Below are 26,352 nucleotides of genomic sequence, written 5' to 3'. Positions count from 1 at the left end.
ACTGAGACAGCTACCTAGTCAACTTTGTCTCAGAACCCAAACCAGCAGTCACGGTGGCTCAGACTTCATTCTAGTGGATGGGAGGTGGAGGCAGAAGGACTGTGAGCTCAAGTCATCCTGAGCTACATCCCTGAGCTGGAGGTCCTGAGTTCTATAAGAAAGCACACCGATTGGAGAGATGGCTCAGCAGTGAAGAGCACTGGCTGCTTTTCCAGAGGACCTGGGTTCAACTCCCAGCACCCACATGACAGCTCACAACTGTCTATAACTCCAGCTCCAGGTGACCTGACATCCTCACACAGACATACATGCAGGTAAAACACCAATGCAGAAAGAAAGAAAAGAAAGAAAGAAAGAAAGAAAGAAAGAAAGAAAGAAAGAAAGAAAGAAAGGAAGGAAGGAAGGAAGAAAACAGGCTGAGCAAGCCATGGAGAGCAAGCAAGTAAGCAGCACGCCTCCATGACCTCTGCATCAGCTCCTGCCTCCAGGTTCCTGCCCTACTTGAGTTCCTGTACTGACTTTCCTCAGTGATGAACAGTGCTGTGGAAGTATGAGCCAAGTAAGCCCTTCTCTCCCAGCTTGCCTTTGATCAAGGTGTTTTATCACAGTGATAGTAACCCTATCTAAAACAGACCCTGTCTCAAAAAAGTCAAAACAACAAATTTAAAAGGAAAGCCATCCCCAAACAACCAAGACACACAAACAAAAGAACAGAAAACAGAAGGGTTGGAAGCTCTAGGGATAGATAAAAATGAGCTATGCTCACATTTCCATGTTGGGAACTCTGAGCCACAAAAAGAAGACAGGCTGCCCGGGAGAGCTTTGATGGCCCTGGACAGTCAAGAATGTAAGACCAGTGACTGTTGCCATTCACCAGCATTAAAGGGGAAGCTGCAGCCCAGAGATATGGAAACGTTGGTATCAGGTTTCTGATGTGGGATTTGTCAAAACATAGTAAAACCTTTGAAAGTGTACACCTTCTCTTGAATGGGAGAGAAACCAATTTTGTCAGGAGGAAAATACCCACTACATGTCCATGGAAATATCGTTGAAACTATGAACCATAGAGGCCTTGACAATAGTGGTGATGATGGTGGTGATGGTGGTGGTGGTAGTGGTAGTTTCCATTACTACTGTTATCGTCGTCATTCTATCATTATTTATTTCCTATGGGTTGGGCATTGGGCTAGCCTATGCTTCTCTGTTTCCAGCTGCTGACCCTATTTTGAAAGATGAAGAGATGGAGTCTCTTTGAAAGAAGCAGATCACTAGAGGTAGAAACCTTGGAAGGTTTCGTTAGCTTCTGGCTCTGCCCTGAGCTCTCTGTTTCTTGATTGCTCAAGATGTGAAAGGCTACCACCACCACCACCACCACCACCACCACCACCACCACAAGCTGCCACCGCATGCCAAAAACCCGTGTGTTATGCTTGGCTGTCCCTGCCATAATGGATGATCTGTGGCTCTCTGGAACCATGATCCAAAGTCAACGTTTCTTTCCAAGCTGGTTCCGATGGCTTTCTTGACCATAAGGATAAGAAAATGAACCAACAATGTCCTATGTCGACAACAGAGGACGGGTCTTGCCAACTCAGGGAGATCAGAGGAACTGATCTCTTCCTGGGGCACCACAGCAGGGCAGGAGTTGAATGTTGCTAGGGCCATTTGCATACTGGGTTTTTTGTTTGTTTGTTTGTTTGTTTGTTTGTTTGTTTAGATATTTATGTATGTGAGTACACTGCTGCTATCTTCAGACACACCAGAAGAGGGCATCAGATCCCATTACAGATGGTTGTGAGCCGTCATGTGGTTGCTGGGAATTGAACTCAGGACCTCTGGAAGATCAGTCAGTGCTCTTAACTGCTGAGCCATCTCTCCAGCCCCCATTGCATACTGTTAACTGAAGCACTGTTAATGGCAATGATAGGCCTTCGTTGTTAGCTCCCTTTTGAATGCCTTTCCCGCTCTTCTTTCTTTTCTTTCTCTCTTCCTTCCTTTCTCCTTCCTTCTCTCTCTCTCTCTCTCTCTCTCTCTCTCTCTCTCTCTCTCTCTCTCTCTTTGTTTCAATAAGATGTCTGTGGTCAGGGCAATTTGACTCTAATTGACAGTTGTTAGAAGCTCCCCTTCTGCCCAGGCTGCCCTAAGTCCAGGCTCAATCGCCAAGCAGCCCCTATTTGTCAGCCAGCTGGACAACCTTCGTGCCAGCAGGCTGCTTTGAACACTTCACGGATGTCTTGAGAAAGCTACACTGCGACCACATCTGCTTGCTGCCAAAGCACTGCTCCAGCTCCAACAGGCACTCTTCCAGATACTTCTGTTTCAGATGCTTGCGCCAGACTCCTTGCCACGGCAAGTCTTGGTGAATTCTCAGTTGTTTTCACCCAGGCTGAGGGTCACTGCTTTCCATAGTGGCCCAGAAGAGTGTCTGTGATTGGTACAGATGTGGTCTTTCGTCTGAATGGACTGTGCTGTGACTGGTGCAAATACAGTCTTTCATTTGCATGAAGGGTTATGCCCGAGTGCAGACACTCTTGTCTCCCCTCTTCTGGCAGTGCAAACAGGCTGTTCAGTGTACTTCTGAGTAAGTCAAAAGACGCCCTTCTGTGCTGCCCCCTGGTGTTGTGACATTAGGTCGATTACAAGGCTCTCTCTCTCTAATTGCTTGTTTGTTTCTTTGTTTTTTTGAGACAGGGTCTCACTACACAGCTCTGACTGTCCTAGAATTAACTATGTAGACCAGGCAAGCCTCAAACTCACAGAGATCACTTGCCTCTGTCTCCCCAGTGCTGGGATTAAAGGTGTGCGCGGTGCGACCCTACCTGGTCTATTACTTCTCTTTTTAAACTTTAAACAAATTTAATGTGTGTGTGTGTGTGTGTGTGTGTGTGTGTATACATGCTCTTGCATGCGCACGCGCATTGTGCACATGTGGAAGTTTGAGGACAAAGCTGTAGAACTGGCTCTTTGCTTCCACCTCCACATGAATTCTGGGGATCAAACTCAAGGGGCCAGATCCTCCGGGCAAGCACTTTACCTGTTGAGACATCTTGTGGCTTTCCTTGCTTACTTTTGATTTTTCTCTCTAGTGGAGCAAGCTGAGCTGGGCAGAGACTGTGGAGACAGCCACAAGACAGCAGCAGCTGTGAAGGTGGCAGCCTCAGCAGTGGCAGCCACAGTCGTGGTGCAGAGCGCTCGCTGGGTGGGAAGCAGAAATTACAGAGGTGACAGAGGCTATGAAGGCCGGGAGGCAGAAGGCGAGTAACTGTAAACCCCCATCACTGGAAAACTTCCATATAGCTGCTCAACCTTAAGGCCCAAAAATGTCTGCACGCTAGGCTTGAGCTGAGAAACACGGTGGAAGCCGAGGATTCCAGGACTAGAGCTGTCTCACTAACAGGTGCCGCTCACTGCTGAACGTTGCTGCCCGCTGCTCCTGCTCGCTGTTGGCAGTCAAGGGTTACGATAGCCATATGCCAGTGCCACTGGTGGTTAAAGCCAGCGCAGTAAGCTTCCAACCTGAAGACTCTCTGGCTGCTGAAGCCTGGAGCAATGGGCTCCAGATCGTCATGGTTTGGAGCTGTGAGCCTCTGGGCTTGTCATTTCAGTCCCCAGGCTTTGGACATTCAAGGGCATGGGAGTTTAGACATTAGATATTTATATCACCTATTCAATAGTTTCCATCCAAGTAGAGCGAAAGGGACTCAGCAGCCAGCATTGATGTCTGCCAGGGCCAACGCCTAGGAGACATTCCCAGAAAGGAAAATGTGGGCCAAAGGTTCCATACCGTCAATGTACCTTCAAGTGTGATAGCTGTATACCAACATGGATGTTAATCCCAGCTCTCAGGAGGCAGAAGTAGGGTCTCTAAGAGTTAAAGGGCAGACTCATCTACATAGTGAGTTCCAGGCCACCCAGAGCTATGTAGTATGATCTTGTCTAACAAAACTCAAAAAATTTTTTTTCTGTCATCATAGCACTGAGGAAGCAGAGGCAGGAAGATTTAGAAGTTCAAGGTCACCAGGTACATAGTAGGTTTGAGACCAACCTAGGTTATAGGAGACGCTGTCCTCAAACAATGACGGTAACAACAAAGAGCCAGGCATGGAGTTTCCTTCCTGCAATCCCAGACCTGGGGAGGCAGACACAGTAAGACTGAAATAAGTTCAAGGCCAGCCTGCTCTACACAGCACACAGGAAATTCCAGCTTAGCCAAGGTTATTATATACTGAGACCTTTTCTCAGAAACAAAACAAAATAACATGGCGGCAGTGAAGAGAATGCTTGGCATTGGCTGCCCTCCAAAAGGACCCAGGTTCAGTCTCCATCACCCACGTGATGATGCAGATGGCCTGTAACGCCAGTTCCAGGGGACCCAATGCCCACATCTGGCTTCCACAGGCACTAGGCTTGGCAGGCCCTATACTCCCATTTGTGCAGACAAAACACTCACACACATAAAAATAAACAAATGTGTTTTTTGTGTATTTTATCTTAAGGCAGGGTCTCAGTATGTAGCTTTGGCTGTCATGTAAGTCACTATGTAGAGCAAGCTGGCTTAAAACTCACAGAGATGTGTGTGCCTTTGCCTCCTTAGTGCTGGGATTAATGGTGTATACCACCCACCACATTTTTTTTTTTAATTGCATGGTCTGGAGAGGTAGCTCAGCAGTTAAAGGCGCTTGTTTTGATTCCCAGTATATCAGCTCCGAACTGTGTATAATAACTCCAGCTTCAGGGATATGACCCCCTCTTCTGCCTCAGGCATGCATGAGGTACACAGACATGCATACAAGCAAACACCCATACACACAACACTTTTAAAATAAAAAAAAAATGAAGTCCAAAACTTTGTATTCTGAAGAAGCCGGTGTGCAAAATGCCACCAAAATGGCAAACCCAACAATACACAGAATGACTGAGACAGAGATGAGGCTCTGATAGATCTCCTAGAATTAGCTCAGGGTTTCTAGACTTCCAATCCAAGGAACTGGTAAGACTGTTCCAGAAAAATAATCTTGGGAGAAAGAGGAAAAGAAAAAGAGAAGGACTAGGAAAAGGAAAAGAGAGAAAACCAATGAACCAAACAAACAGAAAAAAACAAAAAGCAAAAGCCACAACTATAAAGCCCAGAGTTCAGTGGAACATTACATAGCCGAGTGGGGTGGTACACATCTAAAGTCCCAGCTCGTGGGAGGTGGAGGCAGCAGGATCAGAAGTTCAAGGCCATCCTTGACTACACAGCGAATTAGATGCTATCTTGGGCTACATAAGACCCTGCCTTAAAATAAAAATAAAATTTAAATAGGTAAAGGAAGTGAAGGGTTTGTCTGTTTCCTTTTGTTTGGCTTTGGTTTGGGTTTTGGTTTTGAGACAGCATCTCACTAGAAATTGCTTTTTGACCTAGAACTCCATATGTAGATCAGCTGGTCTCGAACTCACAGAGACCTGCTTGCTTCTACCCCAAGTGATGAGATTAAAAGGATATTTGAATATTAAGGTTTCAAGTATAAAGAACATGAAACCATGTGCTTTCTTGGGCAGCACACTTGCTGAAGTCAGAACGATGCAGAGATGGTTAGCCCAGCCCCTGTGCATGACTGACATGCAGACTTGTAGAGGGTTCCATACTTTGTTTTTGTGACTAAGGATGTTTCTCCTAAAACCGATAATGCTACACTGTCTTAAGTGGCATTTAAGTCTACTTTGTTCACTGATGTAAAGAAGCTTTGAAAGATCATATAAGGAAAAAAAAACAAAAACAAAAACACATTACTGCTTTCCCACTTTGATCACTTCCAGTGAGTAAATGGATGTTTGGAATTAAAAAGAAAAGACAACGAAGCTCATAGTGTAAGAGATATATAAGGAATAAAGAAAAAAAAAAAAGAACAAAGTAGAAAATGGATGTGTAAGTCTCCTGGCTCATGGGACATAAAAACACACTACCTGTCTTAGTTAGGGTTTTACTGCTGTAAACAGACACCGTGACCAAGGCAACTCTTATAAGGACAGCTCAGAGGTTCAGTTCATTATCATCAAGGCGGGAACATGGCAACATTCAAGCGAGCATGGTGCAGGAGGAGCTGAGGGTTCTACATCGTCATCTGAAGGCTGCTAACAGGATACTGGCTTCCAGACAGCTAGGCTGAGGGTCTTAAAGCCCACACCCTCAGTGACAAACCTACTCCAACAGGGCCACACCTTCTAATAGTGCTACTCCCTGGGCTGAGCCTATACAACCTATCACACTACCTCTGTGCCAAAAGACCAGAATTCTTTCCTCACGGACCCCTGGATGCAGTGGGTGCAAGCAGCAGCCTCCTTGGGAGGTGTAGCCTATACCTTGTTTGAATTGCCCTGAGGGCCTTCAAGATAGAGTTTCTGATGGATATGCTTGTCTCTGAGCTCAGCCATTCACACTCTAGGCTGCAGACCTCCAAACCCGCTCACCAGCCTCTGGGAACCCCCAGAACACAGTGGTCAGGCCCGCACAAATCAGGTCATCATGTCTATCTGCTTCAAGATGCAAAATAAGGAATATGTGTCTGAGAGTCTGGGAAAGGCCAGGTTCAAGTTCACTGGCCACCAGAAGATCTACATCTCAAAGAACCGGGATTCATCAGATTTAATGCAGATGAATTTGAAGTTATAGTCGCTGAAAATCAGCTTATCTTTGGTGTCTGTGGGGTCAAGTACATCGCCATTTGTGATTTCCTGGCCCACTGGCAGCCCTTCACTCCTGAGGCTGACTTCCACATTCTGCCAATGTTTACTAATACCACTCACTCACATCCAAAATAAGCAAGCAAGCAAAGAAACAGAAACAGCAAACCACAAAGCCAGATATACTGGCTCATGACTGCAATACTAAGTGGAAGTCCAAGGATCAGTATTTCAAAGCTAGCCTAAGCTACCCAAGGAGTTTGAGACCATCCTGGGCTACCTAAGAACCTGCTTTTAAAAAGCACGTACCACTCCCCATACATACAGCAGCAGCACACCTGTAACCACAGCATTTAGGAAGCTAAGGCAGGAAGGTTGAGATTTCAAGGACTCTCTGGACCACAGAAAGGGACACCATCTCAAAAACTAAGTAAATAAAACAACAAAACAAAAGCACATGCACAAAAAGCTGAACTAAATGGAAAGGTGTGTCGTTGCCATGTTTGTAAACTAGAAGACTCGCTAGTGATATGTTAATTCTCCAATGGATCTATGTAGTCAACATGATCCCGTATGAAATATCAACAGTCTGCTTCTCTAGAAGTCAACAAAGAGATGCTAAAATTTATATCAAAATCCAATAGCATGGTGGAACACACTTAAAATACCAGCTCTGGAGAGGCTCAGGCATAGGCTTATGGCCTATGTTATTAAAAATAACAAAACAACAACGACAACAAAACAAACAAAGCAACTGTAGTTGTGGGTGGCTGTGAGCCACATTGAGGGTGCTGGGAACTGAACCCATATCCTCTGAAAGAGCAGCCAGTTATCTTAACTCCTGAGCCATCTCTCTAGCCATTCATATTCTCATTTCTAGACCAACCACTGCAGTACACAACCAAGGGACCAAGGATGTAGCTCAGTGAAGCCTCTGCAGTGTTTTTAAGAGACAAGCGTCTTTCTCTGGTGATAAGGATGGCAGCAAACTTCCAGGCTCAAATAATTCTCCTGCCTTGACATATGGAGTAGCTGGGACAAAAGGTGTCTGTCACTGTGCCTGGCACATCAAATGTCCTCAGAGTCTGATCAGCTGAAGCTAGAAGCAGAATTACCAGGGACCTTGACTCTGGGTATCCGGGGGTTCACTTGGGAACCTACCAATGCAGTATCAGTCAGGGTATGGCATCTGTATCCTGGGACTCAGCTCTGGTCGCTGTTATCCAGTTAACGTGCTGACTGCTGGGGGAAAGCTGTTTCTGTCTTTGGATTCTCATGTTTGGTTCAGATGTTCCAAGCCGTAGTGTCAGCACTGTGTCTTCCTGAGGTGAGAGCACCCAGCTTGGTGCTGGTCCTCACTGCTCTGGCATTTGCGGACTGGATTGTATTTCTGCCTGCTGGGATCCTAACACTGCCACAGAAGCCACAGAAGGAAGGCAAGCAAGCAGTTGTAGGCCAGCTTGGCCGTGGATGACCCTGGGGGAGTGGGAGGGGAGGATCTGCAATAGTAAACAGTATATAATGAACTTCCTTGAAGCCCACTCACCACTTAAGACCTTCACTAGATCTGGAGGTCCTGAATTCTAGGCTTTCTTCTGACTCAAGCTTGCATTTTATATTTTTACATTTATTTACTTGTTTGGTGTGTGTGTGTGTGTGTGTGTGTGTGTATACATCAAAGTACCACAACTTGCATGTATAAGTCAGAGGACAATTTTCAGGAGTTGGTTCTCTCCTTCCACCATGAGGGTCCCTCACAAAGTCCTTTAGAGTGGGGCATCCTGGGCATGAAACAAAATGCCTTGTAGGTACTGATTGGATGATGAATACAGCAAGATGGGAAGGACACAACCTCAGTGAAGATGTTGAGATAACAGGGGATCCATAAAAGAGAGGACCTCACTCCCAAGGGACAGCCACAGAACTTAGGGCAAACCTCAGCTGTGGCTGAGGATAGACAGATGCCCGGAGAACGACTCAGGGCAAAAAGGGCACTGCAGAGTCCCAATGGGCACCTAGCTGCCAGCTCTATGCTGGCGGGCCTCAAGCTCCCCAGCAGTTGCAACACACGGTGGGTTGCACTAGACCTCCGTGCCCCACGAGGGCGCTCCAGATAAGTCCTCCAGAGCACTCGCGCTCAGCCGCGGTCGCTCTAGCCGTGCAGCGGCGGCGCGGGGCGTGTCGGGAAAGCGGCGGGCTGGTGCGATCCTTAGCGGCGGCAGCGGCTGCGGCAGCGGGAGCCATGGTGGGTGGCGAGGCCAGCGCCGCGGTTGAGAAGCTAGTTTCCGGCGTGCGGCAGGCTGCCGACTTCGCCGAGCAGTTTCGTTCCTACTCGGAGAGCGAGAAGCAATGGAAAGCGCGCATGGAGTTCATCCTGCGCCACCTGCCTGACTACCGAGACCCACCCGACGGCGGCGGCCGCCTGGATCAGCTGCTGTCCTTATCCATGGTCTGGGCCAACCACCTCTTCCTGGGTTGCAGGTGCGGACCCCCGACGGCTGGCTGACCTTGTCCCCATCAGTCGATCCTCAGCTTGGGCATATACACTGCTCCACGCTGAACCTGGCTCCAGCCTCCTACTGATCCCCTCTTAGCATTCCCTCGGGAAAGATCTCTCCTCTGAGCCTCGCTTTTCTCTTGTGAATGAGTGGTTGGGGTGACTACAGCAGCTGAATGATAGAGCGTGCAGTGCAGGTGTGCTCCAAGGCGGCCGTATTGCAATGGTCATTGTTATTACTGTTTATTAGCCCAGAGGACTTCCTTTCCAGAGTGTGTTTGAAGTCCATTAGCTCCTGTCGCCCACGTGACGAAAGTGCAGACTCTTCCTCTAGATGAAGACACCTAGCAAGAGGATGTGATGTATCTCACCGTTGATGGGTTTCTCGCTAAGGAAGGATGTAATCTTTTCTCCCCTTTCTCCTCTTGGCTTCCCTCTTAGGAAAGTAACCCATGCTATCTTGTTGCTCTCCTAACTCCCCGCCCTCCCCAGCCCCAGCCGTTGTGATCACACCTGGAAGGCAAGAGCCTGCCCTTGATATATTCCACCTGGAAATGACACCAGGTTTTTATACTCCCTTGTGATTTTTAATTTTTAAGGCAGTCTTCCCTTATAACTGAGACTGGCCTCCAGTTTACTATGTAGCCCAGGCAATCCTAGAACTCGATCCACCTAGGTAACCACATCTTGAAAGGCATGCATGGCCAAGCTTTTCCAGGCTTCTAGAGTTTCTTGAGGTTGTGTTAGAACAGGAGACCCTCACTCATACCTGATTTTGTAGTGGTCACAGGACCCCCTCCAGGCCAAACTGCTTGGTTTACTTTTTGGGTTTTGTGTTGGATGAAACCCAGGCCCTTACACGTCCAAAATTACCGAGCCTCATCACCAGTGCTGAAGCTGCTTGGTTTCAGCTGTTGGGATGATTTGTCAGAACCGGATGTGGGGATGCTGAGCCAGACACACCCATCACACACACAGGCCCATCCTCCTTCCTGAGGTGCCCTTTAAAATCTGAGATTACAGAATCCAAGCTCAGATACTTGACTGAGAACTGAACAAAAGGGATAAATGGTGTCATTTTCATGAGACCAACATTCTGTGTGTTTTTAAAATAATCCCAATTTTAGGCCCTCAAATTTCATCCATGAATATGTACCATCAGGTATATGGTGCTCCTGTTTCTGTAATTTTAATTTAGCTTTTTGTTTGTTTGTTTATACCTATTTTAAATTTTATACGTACGGGCATTTTGTCTACATGCCTGCACTGTAAGAGTGCCTCATGCCGTTGGAGGCCAGAAGACAGCTTTGGATTCCCTGGGATAGAAGTGCAGGTGGTTGTGAGCCACCTGACTTGGATGCTGGGAATTGAAACTGGGTCCTCTGAGAGCAAGTGCTCTCAACTGCTAAGTTACCTCTCCAAACTCCTGTTTTTGTAATTCTTTAAAAAGATTTTTATTTTATGTGTATGACTATGTACAAATATGTACCTAGTATCCTCAGAGGCCAGAAGAGGGTGTCAGATATCTGAGACCCGAAATTAACAGCCGTGTAGAAACTGGACCCAGGTCCTTTATAAGAGTCTCAGGTGCTGTCCTAGCTGCTGAGCCATGTCTCTTGCCCCTGCTTTTGTAATTCTTGAAACAGCTGCTATATTGACATTGTTCTCAAGCCTAGTTTTGTCCTCACAGGCAGGAAGAACTATTTGTTAACCTGTATGCTAAGCACCTATGGTTTCCCCTGCAGTATCAAATCAGTCTTTACAACGCTTGATATATACGCATCTGTGTTCCAGCTACAGCGAAGGCTGAGGCAGGGCAACTGCTTAAACCTCAGGTGGCATCGTGTGACCTTACCAGTGACCAAGCGGTTCTGTATTCTAGGGGTGGCATTTACAGTCTAATCACTACACTTTCTTACTAACCCGTAGTGACTACAGTGAGTCTTCCCAGGTTTTTACCTTCCTGCTTTTCATTGTGCAGCTATAATAAAGACCTTCTGGACAAGGTGATGGAAATGGCTGATGGGATTGAAGTGGAAGACCTGCCCCAGTTTACAACCAGAAGCGAACTAATGAGAAAGGTGAGAGGCATTTGTAAGTGTAGCTACGGAGGGCCCAGCTTACACTGCGTTGTGTTGGTGTGCATGTTCCCCTTTCCTGCAGCACAGTCTCAAGGCCTTTCCGTATTTCTTCACAGTTGGTGTAAACCTTTTCTTAACTAGATAACAGGTCAGTGTGATAAATTATGCACTGTCTGTGGAGTAACAAGTGGGCTCAATCTCTTTGATTTGTCTACAACACTCCTTTCTCTTGGTGCCAGGGACTGAACCATTCTCCTTATGCTAGAAGAACTAGGAACCAGTACAGAGGGTCCTAAAAACCAACTGAAAGCATTTTCCAGTTAGACTGCTCCTGCAGGGCTCTGAGTGAACTTCACACATCCGTGCTTCCTGCTGCACCATTCACAGTAAGCAGCATCAGTAGGTGTGGATGATGGAAATGCAGTCCAGATACATACACCACGAAAGCTTGTTCAGCTGTAACGAAAGATGAAATTGAGTGTCCACAAGAATGGATAGAAACGGAGATCTTTACGTTGAACAAAAAAGGCTAGAAGGAGGAAAAACAAACACCATGTTTTCTTTCCCAGGTGAAGAATAGGGGAGTGTGTATCATTTGTGCATTAATAAGTGTTGAACCTAGAGCCCTGTATGTGCCAGGCCGGGGCTCTCCCCAGCTGTGTCTCCACTTTTTCTTTACTTTTTTCAGAGTCTTTCCCGGGCTTCACCTTGATCTTGAGCCCGGTAGGCCTTGGGATCACAGTCCTGCCTCTGCTCTCTGGTGGCCTAGATGACACATCTCTGTCTCTAGCCACAGCTGTTTTGCTTATTTATTCATTTATTTGTTTAAGTTTTTGTTTGTTTGGTTTTTGTTCTTTTTCCTCCTGAGTTCTGGGATTATAGGCATAAACCCCCAGACTTGGCTTGTTTTGCTTATTTAAAAAAAGAAACATTTTGGTTAGGGTGCTAAAGTTAGAAGTACATCATTTTAGAGTAGGTCATTACAGGGTATCTCTGCCTCAGCAGGTCAGGGCTGGACCAGACTTGTGTGCACTCTGACTATGATAAAGAATGTGGTCGAGTAATGTCCAGACACCACAGCTGAGTTCTAGTCTCCAGGACTTCGTCTTACGGCTGTGGCCTTGTCCACCGTGAGCTTTGCCCTAGAGTCTTATGTCTGGATCCTGATCCCTGGGGCCAGGGAGAGGCAGAGGAAACTTTGGAGAATAAGGCTGTGAGTCTTAGCTACAACGCCTCCTCCAACCCCTACAAGTGTGTTTTTCTCACATGTGTCCTGGTCTCTCTTAGCCAGCAGACTTGCTCCCTAAAGTTTGTTTGATGTCTATCCAGCCTTTTAGATAAAATTTCAAATTCTTTATTTGGATAGAATTTAAGATTTACTACTGTGTGTGATTCAGGAGCTAGTGTAGCCATGTGGAAGCCAAGAGTGCAGGGCCTGCTCTGACACCACAGACATAGCAGATCACCTACTTCTCAGCCACCAAGTGTTCAAACTTACTTGTATTAAACTTGGTAAAGCCCCCATCTGTGGGTGTGGCTTTCTGGCAGCTCGTGAACTTCAACTTGATCTTAGGCAAGGGATCCATCACATGCGTCTTATTCTTAGCTTCTTACAGATGGGCATGATGACCTAGCCAGTGTAAACCCAGGCCACCATGTCCTGAAGCTTCCCAGAGACATCGCAAATATCTGTCTGGAGCCTGTAAGCCGTAACACAGACCGATAGGACATCTTGATATGGATAATATGGAAAGGGCAGAGTTATGCTCAAATAGGGAAGCCATACTTGCTCAAATGGACTTCACACTTACACTCCAGGCTTTGAAAGAACCAGCCTGTGGAAACAAAGTAGGAATTCTTCCACTTTCCTCTTCGGCCCTAAGTCGCAGGTATTGGTCTTGGGCCAGTGAGATGGCTCAGCCAGAGAGAGGTGTTTGCTGGAAAGCTTTAAGACCTGAGAGCAAGCCTTGGAACCCATGGTGGGAAGAGAACCAACTCCTAAAAGTTAACTCCCTAAAGTTGTCTGCTAACCTCTACACATGTTCTGTGGGCTCCTCACGTACATGAGCACAGACACACAAATAAATAAAAGTGATTCTTCCAGGAGGCTGGAAATGTATCTCCATGACAGGGCTAACCTCGGTCTGGTATCCCCTAATACCTCAACAAAACAAATTCCTGTAAGCCGTTCATGAGAACAGTCACTCACACACTGAATGGTTTGTAAGTCCACTGCACAGAGTCTGTCCTGGAGATAGATTGTCCTTCCTTTCATGTCAGGTGAAACTGAAATGTACTAGGCCAGAAATCTAAAAGCCCTGTTATCATGCCAGCCAGAACTGATCCTGTAAATTAGAGTGTATTGGGTTTTAGAGTTAGCAGGGATATGGAAAGGAGTGGCTCAGCATTGTCGGCACCTGGAGACCAGACAACGATGATAACTTAGACATAAGCTCTCTCGAGTCAAGTGTTAAAAATACATGCTGCCCTCCTGCAGTTTTTGGGCCAGTGTATCTCTGTCCAGTTCTTCCTCTTTGGTCTGAGGAATGAGTGGTGACAGGTGGGATTTGATCAGCAGTTGGGAAGAGTGTGTGCGCTCTTCTGAAAAGGAGACTTCGGCACAGCATATTGAGCAAGCAGCCTTGGCGATCTTAAGTGACACCCAGTGCTCGCCTGCAGCCGGTGTGGCTGCTGCAGGAGCAGTGACAGCATCAGTCACCACTGAGTCAGGCGAGAATAGTGGGGTGTGGTGGCCACGCCTTTAATCCCAGCACTCTGGAGACAGAGGCAGATGGATTTTTGTGAGTTTGAATGAGGCTATTCTACATACTTAATTTCAGAACAGATAGGGAAACATAGAGACTGTCTCTCAAAAAAACAAAAACAAAACCAAAAAAAAAATGGAAAATGAGCAATGATTGACAAAGAAGCTGTTATTGTTGATTCAAAGAAGTTATTAACATCATAATTTGCTGCTTCTCCTGAGAACATCTGTATCCCACAAGGAAAGACATCAGTGTGAAATTGACCACAAGGAACTGTAAAAATCAGAAGAGCAGGTGTGCCCACACACCACAAGGTGTTCTGTGCTTTTTTGCAACTTCAGCCAGCTCTGAGGCCATGTTTTCATGAAAGCCATAACCAGACATGGGGGCCACACCTTTAATCCCAGCATTCCAGAGGTGGAGGCAGGAAGACCAGGAGCTCAAGGTCATCCTTGGCTGCCTCGACAGCTGGAGATAACAGGACTGTGTACATCCTGTTGAAAGAGGACCTGAGTTCAGTTCCCAGCAACCACATGGTAGCTCACAACCATCTGTAACGGGATCCGATGCCCTCTTCTGGTGTGTCTGAAGATAGAAACAGTGTACTCACATATATAAAATAAATAAAATCTTAAAAAAAGAAAAAAAAGGAAGAGAGAGAGAGGGAAGAAACAAGTGGACCTGGTCCTGTGGTCCAGTCTTGCAGTCCAGAGTCCAGGATAGGCGGACCATCTAACAATGGTCTGAGTCTGTCCAGTTGAAACTCTTGACGGGCTGGAGAGGTGGCTCAGTGGTTAAGAGCACTAGTTGCTCTTGCAGAGGATCCTGGTTGAATTCTCAGCACCCACATGGTGTCTCACCATCTATAACCCTAATCCTGGGGCATCTGACTCCCTTTCTTGGGACCTCCTCAGGCACCAGGCATACACTTGGTGCACTGACATACATGCAGACAAAACACCTATATACATGAGTGTTGTGTATAGTTTTTGTTATCCTGCTTTAAGCTCTGAGCAGACAGTGCTACCAGCACCGCCCAGGTTCTCCTGGATCCGTGGATAAAAGACACACATACACATTAGTTTACTTTTATATTGCTTTAGCTCAGTGGCCAGGGTCTTCTAAGACTTGCTTGGCTTTTGAGCGTGCCCTTCTTTTCACTCCCAGCTCAGCCCCCTAAATCGGCTCTCAGCTTAGTTATGTTTCTAACCTCCCATCTGCCACCCCAGGCCCAGTTGGGGCAGAGGCCAGTTGTCACTCCACCCTAGATCTCACATGACTGGTGGCCTTTTCTCCTTCCAAAGCGTGACAAATCTCTTCTTCCTCTCCCGCATCTACTAGCCTGCCTGCCTGTTCTGCCTAGCTCATTGGCCTCTAGCATCTTCAGTGATGAATCAAGAACCAACTGGGGAACAGGACCTTAGCATCAGCATCAGCACCACCTGCTACATCTCACCTTTCCTATCTAATTAAAGAAAACAAAAAACAAAAACCTCTTCTCTCAGACATAAATTGAACAAAACCATAGCAACCTTGTACATTATAAAGTATGGTATACAGTTAACATCCAGCCCATCATATTTGTCAATAAGACACTCTACCATCATTTCTAACTTGAAGAGTTATAATTCTATCCCTGAATTATGTTTAGATTTTAGCCTGTAACACCATCTGAAAAGTGTCTTCTACTCTATAACCTCTCTCTCAGTGCTAAACAACTTGAGTTTGATTATGAGACTATAGCTAGTCTTCAGCCCCATCAGAACTCCAAGAAGGAATTAAATATTCCCTGAGTATATAGGAAGCACCACACGTAGCTTCCAAAACTTAAACAATTATGGAGACAGCCCCCAATTCTTGCACATGAGAGAATTTTTTAAAAGAAAAAGAAAGGCCTGGTGAGATGGCTCAGCAGTTAAGAGCGCCGACTGCTCTTCCTAAGGTCCTGAGTTCAAATCCCAGCAACTACATGGTGGCTCACAACCATCCGTAATGAGATCTGATGCCCTCTTCTGGTGTGTCTGAAGACAGCTACAGTGTACTTACATTAAATAAATAAATAAATAAATAAATAAATACTAAAAAAAAAGAGAGAGAGAAAATTGCCGGGCGTGGTAGTGCACGCCTTTAATCCCAGCACTGAGGAGGAAGAGGCAGGCAGATTTCTGAGTTCGAGGTCAGCCTGGTCTACAAAGTGAGTTCCAGGACAGCCAGAGCTATACAGAGAAACCCTGTCGCAAAAAAAAAAAAAAAAAAAAAAAAAAAAGAAGAAGAAGAAAAAATCTAAGTGAGGTGGCTCAGGGATGTCTCCCCAGACTACATTCAGGTGGTTTCTTGGTCACACTGCACTCTCCCGAGTGTAAACAGACTTGTATTTTATCTTTGCTGAGGGTTTTTGGCTTAGCTAGGAAATAGGTCATACCTTGAAATCTCCTGATTACTAAAAAGACTTTCAAGTTGATTCACTCCCGCTGCTCAGTGTTAAGGGAATCCATTCAGACACAAGGTGACAGTCAGTGATTTCTTCACACCCTCCTTAAGAGTTTTCTAAAGCTCCATTTATATTTACCAAAGGTGCCAGAGCACCTGGAAGGAATTGTCATCTCCAGGTCACCACTGTTTGCAGACTCGCTTTTACAGTTTGTAATCGTGTGAACTCCAGAAATATGTAACCTTCACTTCTCCTAAGTACTCTGACCCAGCACGACCAAGTACCACCTGAGTCTCGCCGTGTTGAATATAGAACAGTGAGTGTCTGTGAGGGCCGAGGCTGGCGGGCGGCAGGCATACATAGCACTTAAGAATTTCCGTTATCATTTTAAATTGTGAACACTTATAGACAGCAAGCCACAAGTCAGGGCAGTAAGGCTCTGGCTTCCAAATGGATCATGTGGTCAGTGTGTGGCTGCATTTTCTGTATGTAGTAAAATATTAATAATTTCTGAGTAGACTTGCCATCTGGGTCGCACATAAATATTCCATCACTGCTTTATTTGAATGTGTGAAGATAAACTTGATTCATGGGACTCGATGGCTGTGTAACTTTTTCTTTTCTTTTTTTTTCTTCAGCATCAAAGCTAAGGCAGATCTCCACATTTCCACCCTGGGGACAGACGTAGAAAGGAGGCCGGGGTGAAGATGACTAAACATTGGCAGCTCTCAAGATTCCTGCTATTTGCAGCATAGAGGCAGCTAGAGTGGAAGAGGACGGGGCCCATAGCTTCAAAGACATCTTCATTCTTCCAGGATTGCTGTAAAAATACACATGCATATTTATGTATTTATACATGGCGAACTCTCAGAAATTTCATCAGGATTGTCAAAGCCAAACTTTGTTTGAAATGCCTTTTATGTTGATATAATAATGACAGGTGATACATTTTATAATTTGATTTTTTTTTTAAACAGAGTACCTATAAATACAATTCTTGTTTTGCCGTCCCCCCCCCCCACCCATGTTTGTCCTAAGCCAAGGCAGATCCTCTGTGTCCTTATTTCTACCTGAACCCACTGTACACTTGTACCTCACCACTGATGGCCACCAAAGGACTGTGCACTAACCAGCTGTGTCACTGGAGCACCCTCACTGCTGGGCTCAGGGACCTTTGTGTAGGAAATGGTAATCATGTCACAGGCGTGAAGTAGCAGAGCTAGCTCATAGGTAGGAGGCAATGTACAAAAAAGCATCCAGCCTCATTTTACAATTCACGGAGGGCTAGAGATGTAGCTCAGCGCTAGAGAGTACTTGCTTAGTGTGCTTGGGGTCCTGGGGTTGGTTCCTAGTATTTCAAAGAGAGGAAAAAATAGATTTAAAAATCACTGGAAGCATATATGGTTTTGTTCAACCAACCAGATGGTTTCTAGGCACTAGATGCCCATGTGCCAGCATTGTTTGTTTGTTTGTTTCTAGAAGGCTTTCACACTTGAAGAACTAACTGCCTTGCATACCACGTCTGGATTGCAGTGCAGTCCTGCATTCCACCTGACCCCGCTTCCGGTTCCCTGTATTTAGTCACCATTAGATAACTGAGCAGTGGGCAGCTGTGGAGCAGTGTACACAGCAGGACTCATCAACGGCAGGCCCATTGTGGCCAGAAAGACAGTGGGGCTGCCTTAGCTTCTTCTACTGGATACAGGACACCCAGAAGCTGGGGCCACTGGTGTTTGGCGTCAGAGCAGTGGGACACATTGTTTGTGGCTTGAAATAAAAGCCACATTTTTATGTGGATTCTGTTCCAGTCCCCAGTGACCATTGATTTGATACCTTGGACAAGCTTCTCCAGGCAATGAGAGACTGCCTGTCAGAGGGAAATGGCAAGGTGGTGACTGTTGAAGGGCAGAGCTCTGGGCTCAGTGAGCTGGAGCCTTGTCTTCTCAGATGCAGCCTGGCCTTCATCCATTCTAATCATCTGCAGACTCGTGAGGTTTAAAAGCAAAATGCACTTTGCATGGATTGTTGATTTTACTTTCTGTCTACAACCCCCAATAAAACAGCTTTTCCATTGAATGAAGTTAGGTTCAAGTTGTGTGATTTCTTCCCGTAAACCTTCAGTTTACTTATTCATGTAGGTATTTGGACAACTGGAATCCCGAAGTGAAGCTGCCTGCGGTCATGGCATCATGGGCCCAGCGTGGCGCTGTTCTCTGTCCCCTCAGCCTTTTCTTCATTTTTTTTTTTTTCATTTTCTTCATTTCCTCAGCCTACCTACCTTCTCATTCTTATAGCCTAGTAGCTGACTCAGCTATGAAGTTAGTATTGTAGTCTTTATGCATCCCTTTCCTAGCCTGAAGTGGAGTGAGATCAATCAGAGGGACTTAAAGGCACCTCCAAGGCATGTCCAGGAGAGGACTTAGAAAAGCGCGTATCAGGCCACGGGGAGTGAGTACGCGAGGTCTAGATCCGATGTGCTCATGCTGGTGATGCTCTGCCCAGAGAGCTGCTCTCTGCAATATTCCTGAGAGGTTAACTGCTCAGAATAGACATGGGAGAGTACACATGGATCTTTAGAGACAATAATTCCAGACCTTAGAAACCACATTTTAGTCATGGAGAAATTGCTTCCTTCAACAAATACTGAAAAATAGAAATGTGTGTGTGTGTGTGTAAAATGAACTTCCAAGTTCATTCTTTCTGAAAGATCACTCGCTTGGGTCAGGTGGGGGAAGGGTAGGGTGGCTGGCAGCAGCTGGGCAGTCTGCAGCATGTGCTTGTTTGTGCTTGATGGAGGGGCCTTGCTACCCACAGTCTGAAAGCCAGCTGAGGAAGCCCACTGCATCACCAAGACATACTCAAAGCCCCGCAAAACCAAGACTAGAAACTAATAATGGGTCTGTTGCCTGCCTTAGATGTGGGCTCCTTTGTCCTGGAGGTGAGCATAGAAGCTGGAGTCCTGATAAACAGGACTTCCCTTATCGGAGAACTGTGTGGGAAGCCAGTGTCTGCACATGCCTGGCACGACTGTGCCTGTGTCTTGTTGTGGGTTTCCTCTCTGAGAAGATGGAACGTGTCGGAACCAAAGCTTTTGACAAACTTGGACTCCCACAAAAGACAAGCAAGTTTCCGTACGTGCTCTGCTTTTCCACCCCACCTCAGGGCTTCAACGGAGATGACCTTTCTAGAGAGAGGGAGGGAACAGTATAGCATGTGGCCTTCAGACACTTGGGAGTTGAGACTGACAAAGAAAAAGCAGAAGGTACTGAACAGGAAGCTACAAACCAAATACAAATCCTTGAAAAGTGGCAGATCTTGCCTAAAGCTCCATTCATTGGCTACTTGCAGCCCCCAACCCCAAACTCAAGATACCTAATCTTGAGAATCAATAGCTCAGGGTCTGGGGTCCTGAAGCTCTTCAGTGTGTCAGTCAGTATGCTCCTGTCCCGCACTGTGTACACAGCCTGTGACAGGCCTGTCCCACACATTCCTGCAAAACACCAGATTCCCCTTCACTCTGGCTAGAGTTCTCGGCAGACTACGGTTCCCACTTGCACTTAAACTGTAGGTTTTAAGCATCTCAGCTGCTAAGCCGATGATTTGCTCTTCCCCTCCCCCTTTTGTATTCAATTATCTTTACGACTTGTTAAATTTTGTTATTGTTTCTGTACTGAGACAGAGCCTCATGACATAGCTCAGTCTAAGCTGGAATTTGCTATGTAGACCGGGAAGGCCTCACAGAGATCTGCCTGCCTCTGCCTCCTGAATGCTGGGTTGAAAGGTGTGCACTGTAGACCCCATGGGTCCTCTGCTCTCTTCTGGGCTTCCTGTCTAGGCCTGTGCCTGCCCAGGCTAGATGCAAGGAGAGCAATCTTCATTTGCCTTTGGCATTGTGTACTGCTGCTCTGATCACTCGATCCTTGATGCCGATCGCGGCTACTTCACAAGCTGCTCCACACAGAAGATCCGGTTTGCCAAAGCATCTTTGTGGGGTTGGAGTTGAGTGCCTGCCTAAAGGGCATGGAGGCCTGCGTTTATCCCCAGCCATGTATCAACTGGGTGTGTTGGTGCATACCTATAGCCCTGGCACTTGTGTAGCAGGCGTTTTGGCTGACTTCTTTGTGCTCTCAGCTGGTTGGATCCACAGATGAAAGATACACACATATTAGCTCATTTTTAAAACTGACTTCTTGGCTCTGTTGCTGGGCTCTAGCCTTCTGCAGCTATTGTGACCTCACCTTTACTCCTAGGCTCAACATCTCTACATCTGCCCTCAACTTAGTTGCCTGGTTACTGTCTGTGAAGCCCATTGGTCTTGCTGCCCAAGACACTTTCAGGCTTCCCTTCAGTGGTCCACTTTCCTTTCCCCCTATATTTTGGAAGATCCCCCCTGAAGGAGTCTGTCTGTCTCTCTCCCCCAGGTACCCTCCCCTTGTCTTCTCTTCTCTCCAAGCCTGTGGGAGCCTGGAAGTTCCTCTTTTCTTTCCATCCAGCCATTGGCTACTGGCATCATTATTGATAGAACAAAAACCAACTGGGGGCAAGGACCTTGAGCATCAGTAAACACAGATGCCCGATTAACTCAAAGCATCAGAACCACTCTCTCTAGCTCACCTTTTCTGTCCAATTTAAAAACAAACAAAAAAGTTCTTTTCTCAGACCTAAATTGAGGAGAACCGTTACAATCACGTAAACTACAAAGCATGACACACAATCAGCATCCAGTCCACCATATTTGCCAATTAGATAAAGTACTCTACCATCATCATCTCTAATGTAAAGTCACAATTCTATCTCTGGATTATGTTTTAATTTTAGCCTGTAACACCATCTCAAAACTATGCTTTCTACTCTATATCATGTCTTTAATGTTAAACAATTTAAGTTTGCTTATGGGACTATAATTAGTCTTCAACCCCATCAGAAATCCAAGGATAGAAATAACTCTTACCTGGGCATATAGAAAACACCAAACATAGCTTCTCAAACTTAAAATAATTGTAGAGACAGCAGACTACATGGATACTCCCCCATTCCTCAAAATGTTGGAGCATCAGTCTTCAGCCTTCTGGCCCAGGATCATCTAACAGACCTTTGTTAAGCAGAATTATGAAGGACTGTTTACCATGACTTGGCAGAGCTATCAGTGACAATTCTGCACAGTGTGCCCATTTTGGACAGTATTTTGTCTGTAGATGAAATAGGCAATTTCTGCCCTGTGGCTACCTCGCCTGGAGGTAAAGTAGCTCAATATCTTCTTTGAACTGCTCTGGAGGAACTGTAAGGAGCAGACATGGATCTAGTCAAATAATCCTTAAAAATGAAATAACATTCAATGTAACATTCTATGGATTTCTGATGCTTTTGAAGACTAAGTAAAGTATCTCTAAACTGTCAAACCTCAACTACTCTTAGCCATTTCTATTTGAGCGAACTGAAAACACTTTATAATTAAATCAGAATCTAACAAAACCATAAATTTGCTATCTGGCCCTTAACTTGTGTTACCCAATCATCTTAAACAGTTTCAGGTAGGACACAGTGAGAACTGGGAAGACTGGGAGAGAGAAGGGGACACAGTAGCTGAGGAAATAAGCCAACCAGCAATGTAAGTTTTCTGGGAAGCGGGTTTGGCCATTTCCTCGATGGGGCCTGGGGTAGCAGGGGAAGAATTAGGAGTGCCTAGTCATTGAGTTAACAAAGATACTTTAAGAATAATTGGTGTGTATGTGTGTGTGTTTTCTATCCACAGATCTGAGATTGCTCCTGGGCGGGTGGGTGTGACCAGCTAGGAGCACAAATCAGAGTAGACAAAACTACTGGCTACAGACTTGGGAGAGGGAGAGCAAAGAATCAGGCATTGAAAGCCATCCTTGACTATGTACTAAGTTCAGCCTGGACTCCATAAGACTGTCTCAAACAACAAAACACGGGCCTGGAGAGATGACTCGATGGTTAAGAGCTCTAGCTGCTCTTCAGAGGATCTGGTTCAATTCTAAGCACCCACATGGTGGCTAACAACTGTCTGTAACTCCAGTTCAATGGTGATCTGGTGACCTCCTTTGACCTCTGCAGGCACCAGACATGCAAGGGTTACAAAGACATCTGAGCAAGCAAAATACCCATTCTAGCACTTAGAAGTTTGACGCAGAAGGATTCTAAGTTTGAGGCTACCCTGGACCACACAGAGTTTTAGGTTTGCCTGGGCTGTAGGAGAATGTTTCTAGTGTGTGCGTGTGGTAACCAAAGCCAGAAAAGGAAACATTTTATACCAAACTTTCCAAGCCTTGGTGTTGGCCTTGCTTGTGCTGCTGGCTTGCAGAGGACCCCAAGGAAGAGTGCACTCTAAAGGAAACCTTTCACCCCACTGTGCCTCATACAGCATCTTTGTATGCACCCATGGGAACATTTCCAAGGCCAAAGCCAGCTGCAGTAGGATGACAGCCTTTCCTGACGTAAGCATGTAGCTGAAGCTGGTGACGGACCAGCATCCCCGGAGCCCTCCCTCATTTCTGCCAGTGTGGTCAGTGACCAGGACCAGCAAACACATCTTTTTCTATGAAAAGGGAGAGAGAGTATCTCTCTGGCTTTGAATGAGATGATAGGTTTAGGGTTTCCGGTTCCTTGTTTTCTTTGAAACAAGGAACCGGAAAAATTGTTTCTTTCAATTTTTCTATTATAAAATTTCCAATTCCATTTTCTTTTTTTTTAAAGATTTATTATTATTATTGTTATTATTATATCTAAGTACACTGTAGCTGTCTTCAGACCTCCAGAAGAGGGCGTCAGATCTCATTACGGATGGTTGTGAACCACCATGTGGTTGCTGGGATTTGAACTCAGGACTTTTTTGGAAGAGCAGTCGGTGTTCTTAACCACTGAGCCATCTCTCCAGCCCCCCCAATTCCATTTTCTACAATGGATGTATACAGGCCAGCCGGAGCTGCAGGCTCTTTATCTAACACCCTTACGAAGAGTCACTAGGCCAATTCATCTGGTGAGCAGTGGTATTCTTGGCAAAAGATTATATTTGTAAGGGGGCAACTTTCTCCTCTGAGCTTCAGAAAGGAAGCAAGCACAGCTAAGTCTCTCTCTGTTCCTAAGAGGACAGCGGAAGTGCAAGGCCTTCATTCCAACAGCTTGCAAGACATGGTAAAATCCTCAGAGTCTAAGAATGAAGACTAAAGAATTCAATCACTCTGATCATCTCCAAGTTCCCAATCCAAACACATCTTAGGGATTCATTTCCTTCCGAGTCTTCAAAATCAGTTAAGGTCTCCAAAACAGTTAAGCGGCATTTTACTCTGTGTGTGTGTGTGTGTGTGTGTGTGTGTGTGTGTGTGTGTGTGTTTGAATCCTGGTCCTTATACTTGTTAAAGTCAGGTGCTCTGCCACTGAGCCACACACATACAGCCTAGAGGTGTCATTTTTTTAAAACTGTCACTATGTAAATCCACTCCCTAAGAAGCATGGTCATCTGCTCTCAGCAAGACACTCAGGTGAGTGCCGCGTGGCCAGAGAGCATTAGTGCCTCAATCAACAGCAGTTAAATCCTTCCACAGGCAAGTTCCCCATCCAAGTGTGGATCTTCCATACATACCAGAGGATGGCGGGAGCTAATGCTGAGCTGGGTGTGGACAGCTGATAAACAGGTCATTCAACTTTTTGACCCAACTAAAGTTAATTCCCTAGCCATCCTACTGAGTAGAAAAAGAAAAAAACAAAACAAAACAAAACATTAAAACCTCAAAACTTTACTAAGATTATTTTTAAAAGCTATAGCAGTGATAGGACAAATTTACTAAAAATGGTGCATGTGTTCAACTTCTGTTCTTTCCTCAAAGGCTAGAGGAAAGAAAGGCCCATGCTTTCAAAGGACTTCAGGTATCTTTGTTGCGTCAGATACTTAGATGACAAATGATTTCTACTGGACAGTCGCTCACTTCTCACACACTAGCTGGGAACTAATGGGAGCCACAGCTGTTAGTCTCTCTCCTGACAATTTTGCACCTCAAGAGCTTCAACTACTGGATCTCTCCTTGCATAGTTAACCCATATGCCACATCCCATGGCTGGACGCAATAGAAAAGAACTGTGATCCACACTGCCTACTCCTAGATTTGGTAATACAACTCGCTGACAACACTTACCTCACATGCCTGGAGCCATTTTCATTCCCAGCAACTCAAAACAGACAAAACTCTGAATCTTACCATTTGAGCCCCAATGTTTCTTTCTGGAGGCAGGGTCTCATTCTATGGAGCATGACCAGCCTCAAACTCATGGAATCCTCCTGTTTTGGCTTCCCAAATGCTGAGATACAAGCATGGACCACACCACACCCATATTATACCTGTGTCCTTATAACATTTTTGTGTGTGTGCCTGTGTCCCTGAGAACTAGTACCCACAGGTCAGAAGTGTCAGGTCCCCTGGAGCTGGAGTTACAGGTAGTGGTGAGCACCTGGCACAGGTGCTGGGAACTGAACTCAAGTCCTGTCAAGAACAGTATGTGAACTTAACACCGAGCCATCTCTCCAGCCTCCAGTGTTCCTTCTGTGACTGGGAGAAGAGCTCTCAGTATGTGCATCTCTCACACTCCTAAGGCCCTTGGCTCAACCCTCCTCCCACTAGCAAACACCACACTGTACAGGCAGGGCCTTTGTCTTCTGAGCACAGGACAGTAACCACAGCAGCCCTTAGTTCTCCTCATTGCTTTTCATACACATGAGGTTTAGATGAGATCTCAGAGACTTCACATTACACTGACTTTGTGGTTATGTGTACGGGATGGGAGCACATGCCCCATGTTGAGGTTGGAGGAGACAGGACAACTTATGGAAGTCAGTTCTCTCCTTCCATGGGGTTCCAGGAATCTGACTCTGGCTGTCAGGCTTGGTGGCAAGCACCTTTACCTGTTAAGCCATGTCACAGCCAACCTGAAAGTGACTTAATGGACCTAATTTTACTGTTAAGAGGGCTTGGCTTGGGGAGCTAGAGATTCAGGGGCATTTCCTGGGTGGAAAGGGAAATGGTTTGTTGAGAAACCAGTCCTTTATATCAGAGAGCAGGAAGTCTCTATACCCAGACTTTCTGACATGGGCTATGTGTATGAAGGTGGGAAATGACTACAAAGAAAACTTGCCCACTGGATAGTCTGTGTAACTCTACCAAGTAAGAGGACAACCCCCTTAATATTCCTTGTGCTTCAGAGTTCATGCTGCTCCGAAAGCCGGCTCATTTCCTAGCTGGTTGACCTGGACACCTCATCTGTCCCTAGTTCCCTGATCTGCAACGGAACAGTACCCCGTGGGCTGCTCCCTGCCAGGCCCTGTGTGGAGGAAGTGCATCTCCAGCACGTACATCTAAGTCCTGTGCATATCATCTAGCTCTGCCTCAGTGCCCTGCTTAACTCTAGCTTCTTGCTGTACAAATGTATCTAGACCAAAACGAACATTTGTGTATGATAAAGTGTATGAGTTAAAGATGCAGATCTGGTACTCTGCCGAAGACACAAAATAGATAAGATCGTTTCTAAGGACTTTCTCCAAAAGTCAAGATGGGCTAGATAGGTATAAAAACTGAACAGCTGGCTCACCATCTGACACCATTCCCTTTAACTGTTTACCAAGTACTTGAAATATTTGTTTTCAAATGGATGAAGAAAACAGCTAAGAATAAATATGGTGCTGACATACCCAGGATAGTGTTTAGTGAAATAGTTTGAGCCCCTCTCACAAGTATTGCTTATTTACCGTCCAAGTCACCGAAGGAAAGAGTAATGGATCTAAATAAATGGCAGAAGCATCACACACGTCTCACCCGAGTGGCCTGGAACTCACCATATAATAGCAGGTTCAAAACCATGGTCCTCCCCAGCCTCCCAAGGATGTAAGTAGGTTATGTGCCACCATGC

The 26,352-nt window shown here is 45.9% G+C and overlaps 1 protein-coding gene, 1 non-coding gene and 1 pseudogene across 2 annotated transcripts; all 3 read left to right on the top strand.

Moving 5' to 3' along the window:
* Positions 1-5,525: 5,525 nt before the first annotated feature.
* On the top strand, positions 5,526-5,632 carry LOC115032622 (U6 spliceosomal RNA). The gene has a single exon (XR_003838260.2). It is a non-coding gene; the product is annotated as a U6 spliceosomal RNA (small nuclear RNA).
* Positions 5,633-6,254: 622 nt separating this feature from the next.
* On the top strand, positions 6,255-6,378 carry LOC115032639 (small nucleolar RNA SNORA70; annotated as a pseudogene).
* Positions 6,379-8,853: 2,475 nt separating this feature from the next.
* Positions 8,854-18,517, top strand: Xtbd1 (XRN2 binding domain containing 1). The gene is made up of 3 exons (XM_021177156.2): positions 8,854-9,144; positions 11,142-11,241; positions 17,076-18,517. The coding sequence occupies exons 1-3, from the start codon at positions 8,906-8,908 to the stop codon at positions 17,085-17,087; spliced, it is 351 nt and encodes a 116-aa protein (XP_021032815.1). The 5' UTR covers positions 8,854-8,905; the 3' UTR covers positions 17,088-18,517.
* The last annotated feature ends 7,835 nt before the right edge of the window (positions 18,518-26,352 follow it).

The sequence above is a fragment of the Mus caroli genome, unplaced genomic scaffold (assembly GCF_978045245.1).
Source record: "Mus caroli unplaced genomic scaffold, Mus_caroli_1 scaffold_13, whole genome shotgun sequence".
Lineage (NCBI taxonomy): Eukaryota > Metazoa > Chordata > Mammalia > Rodentia > Muridae > Mus > Mus caroli.
This window is presented reverse-complemented; position numbering and strand designations above follow the sequence as displayed.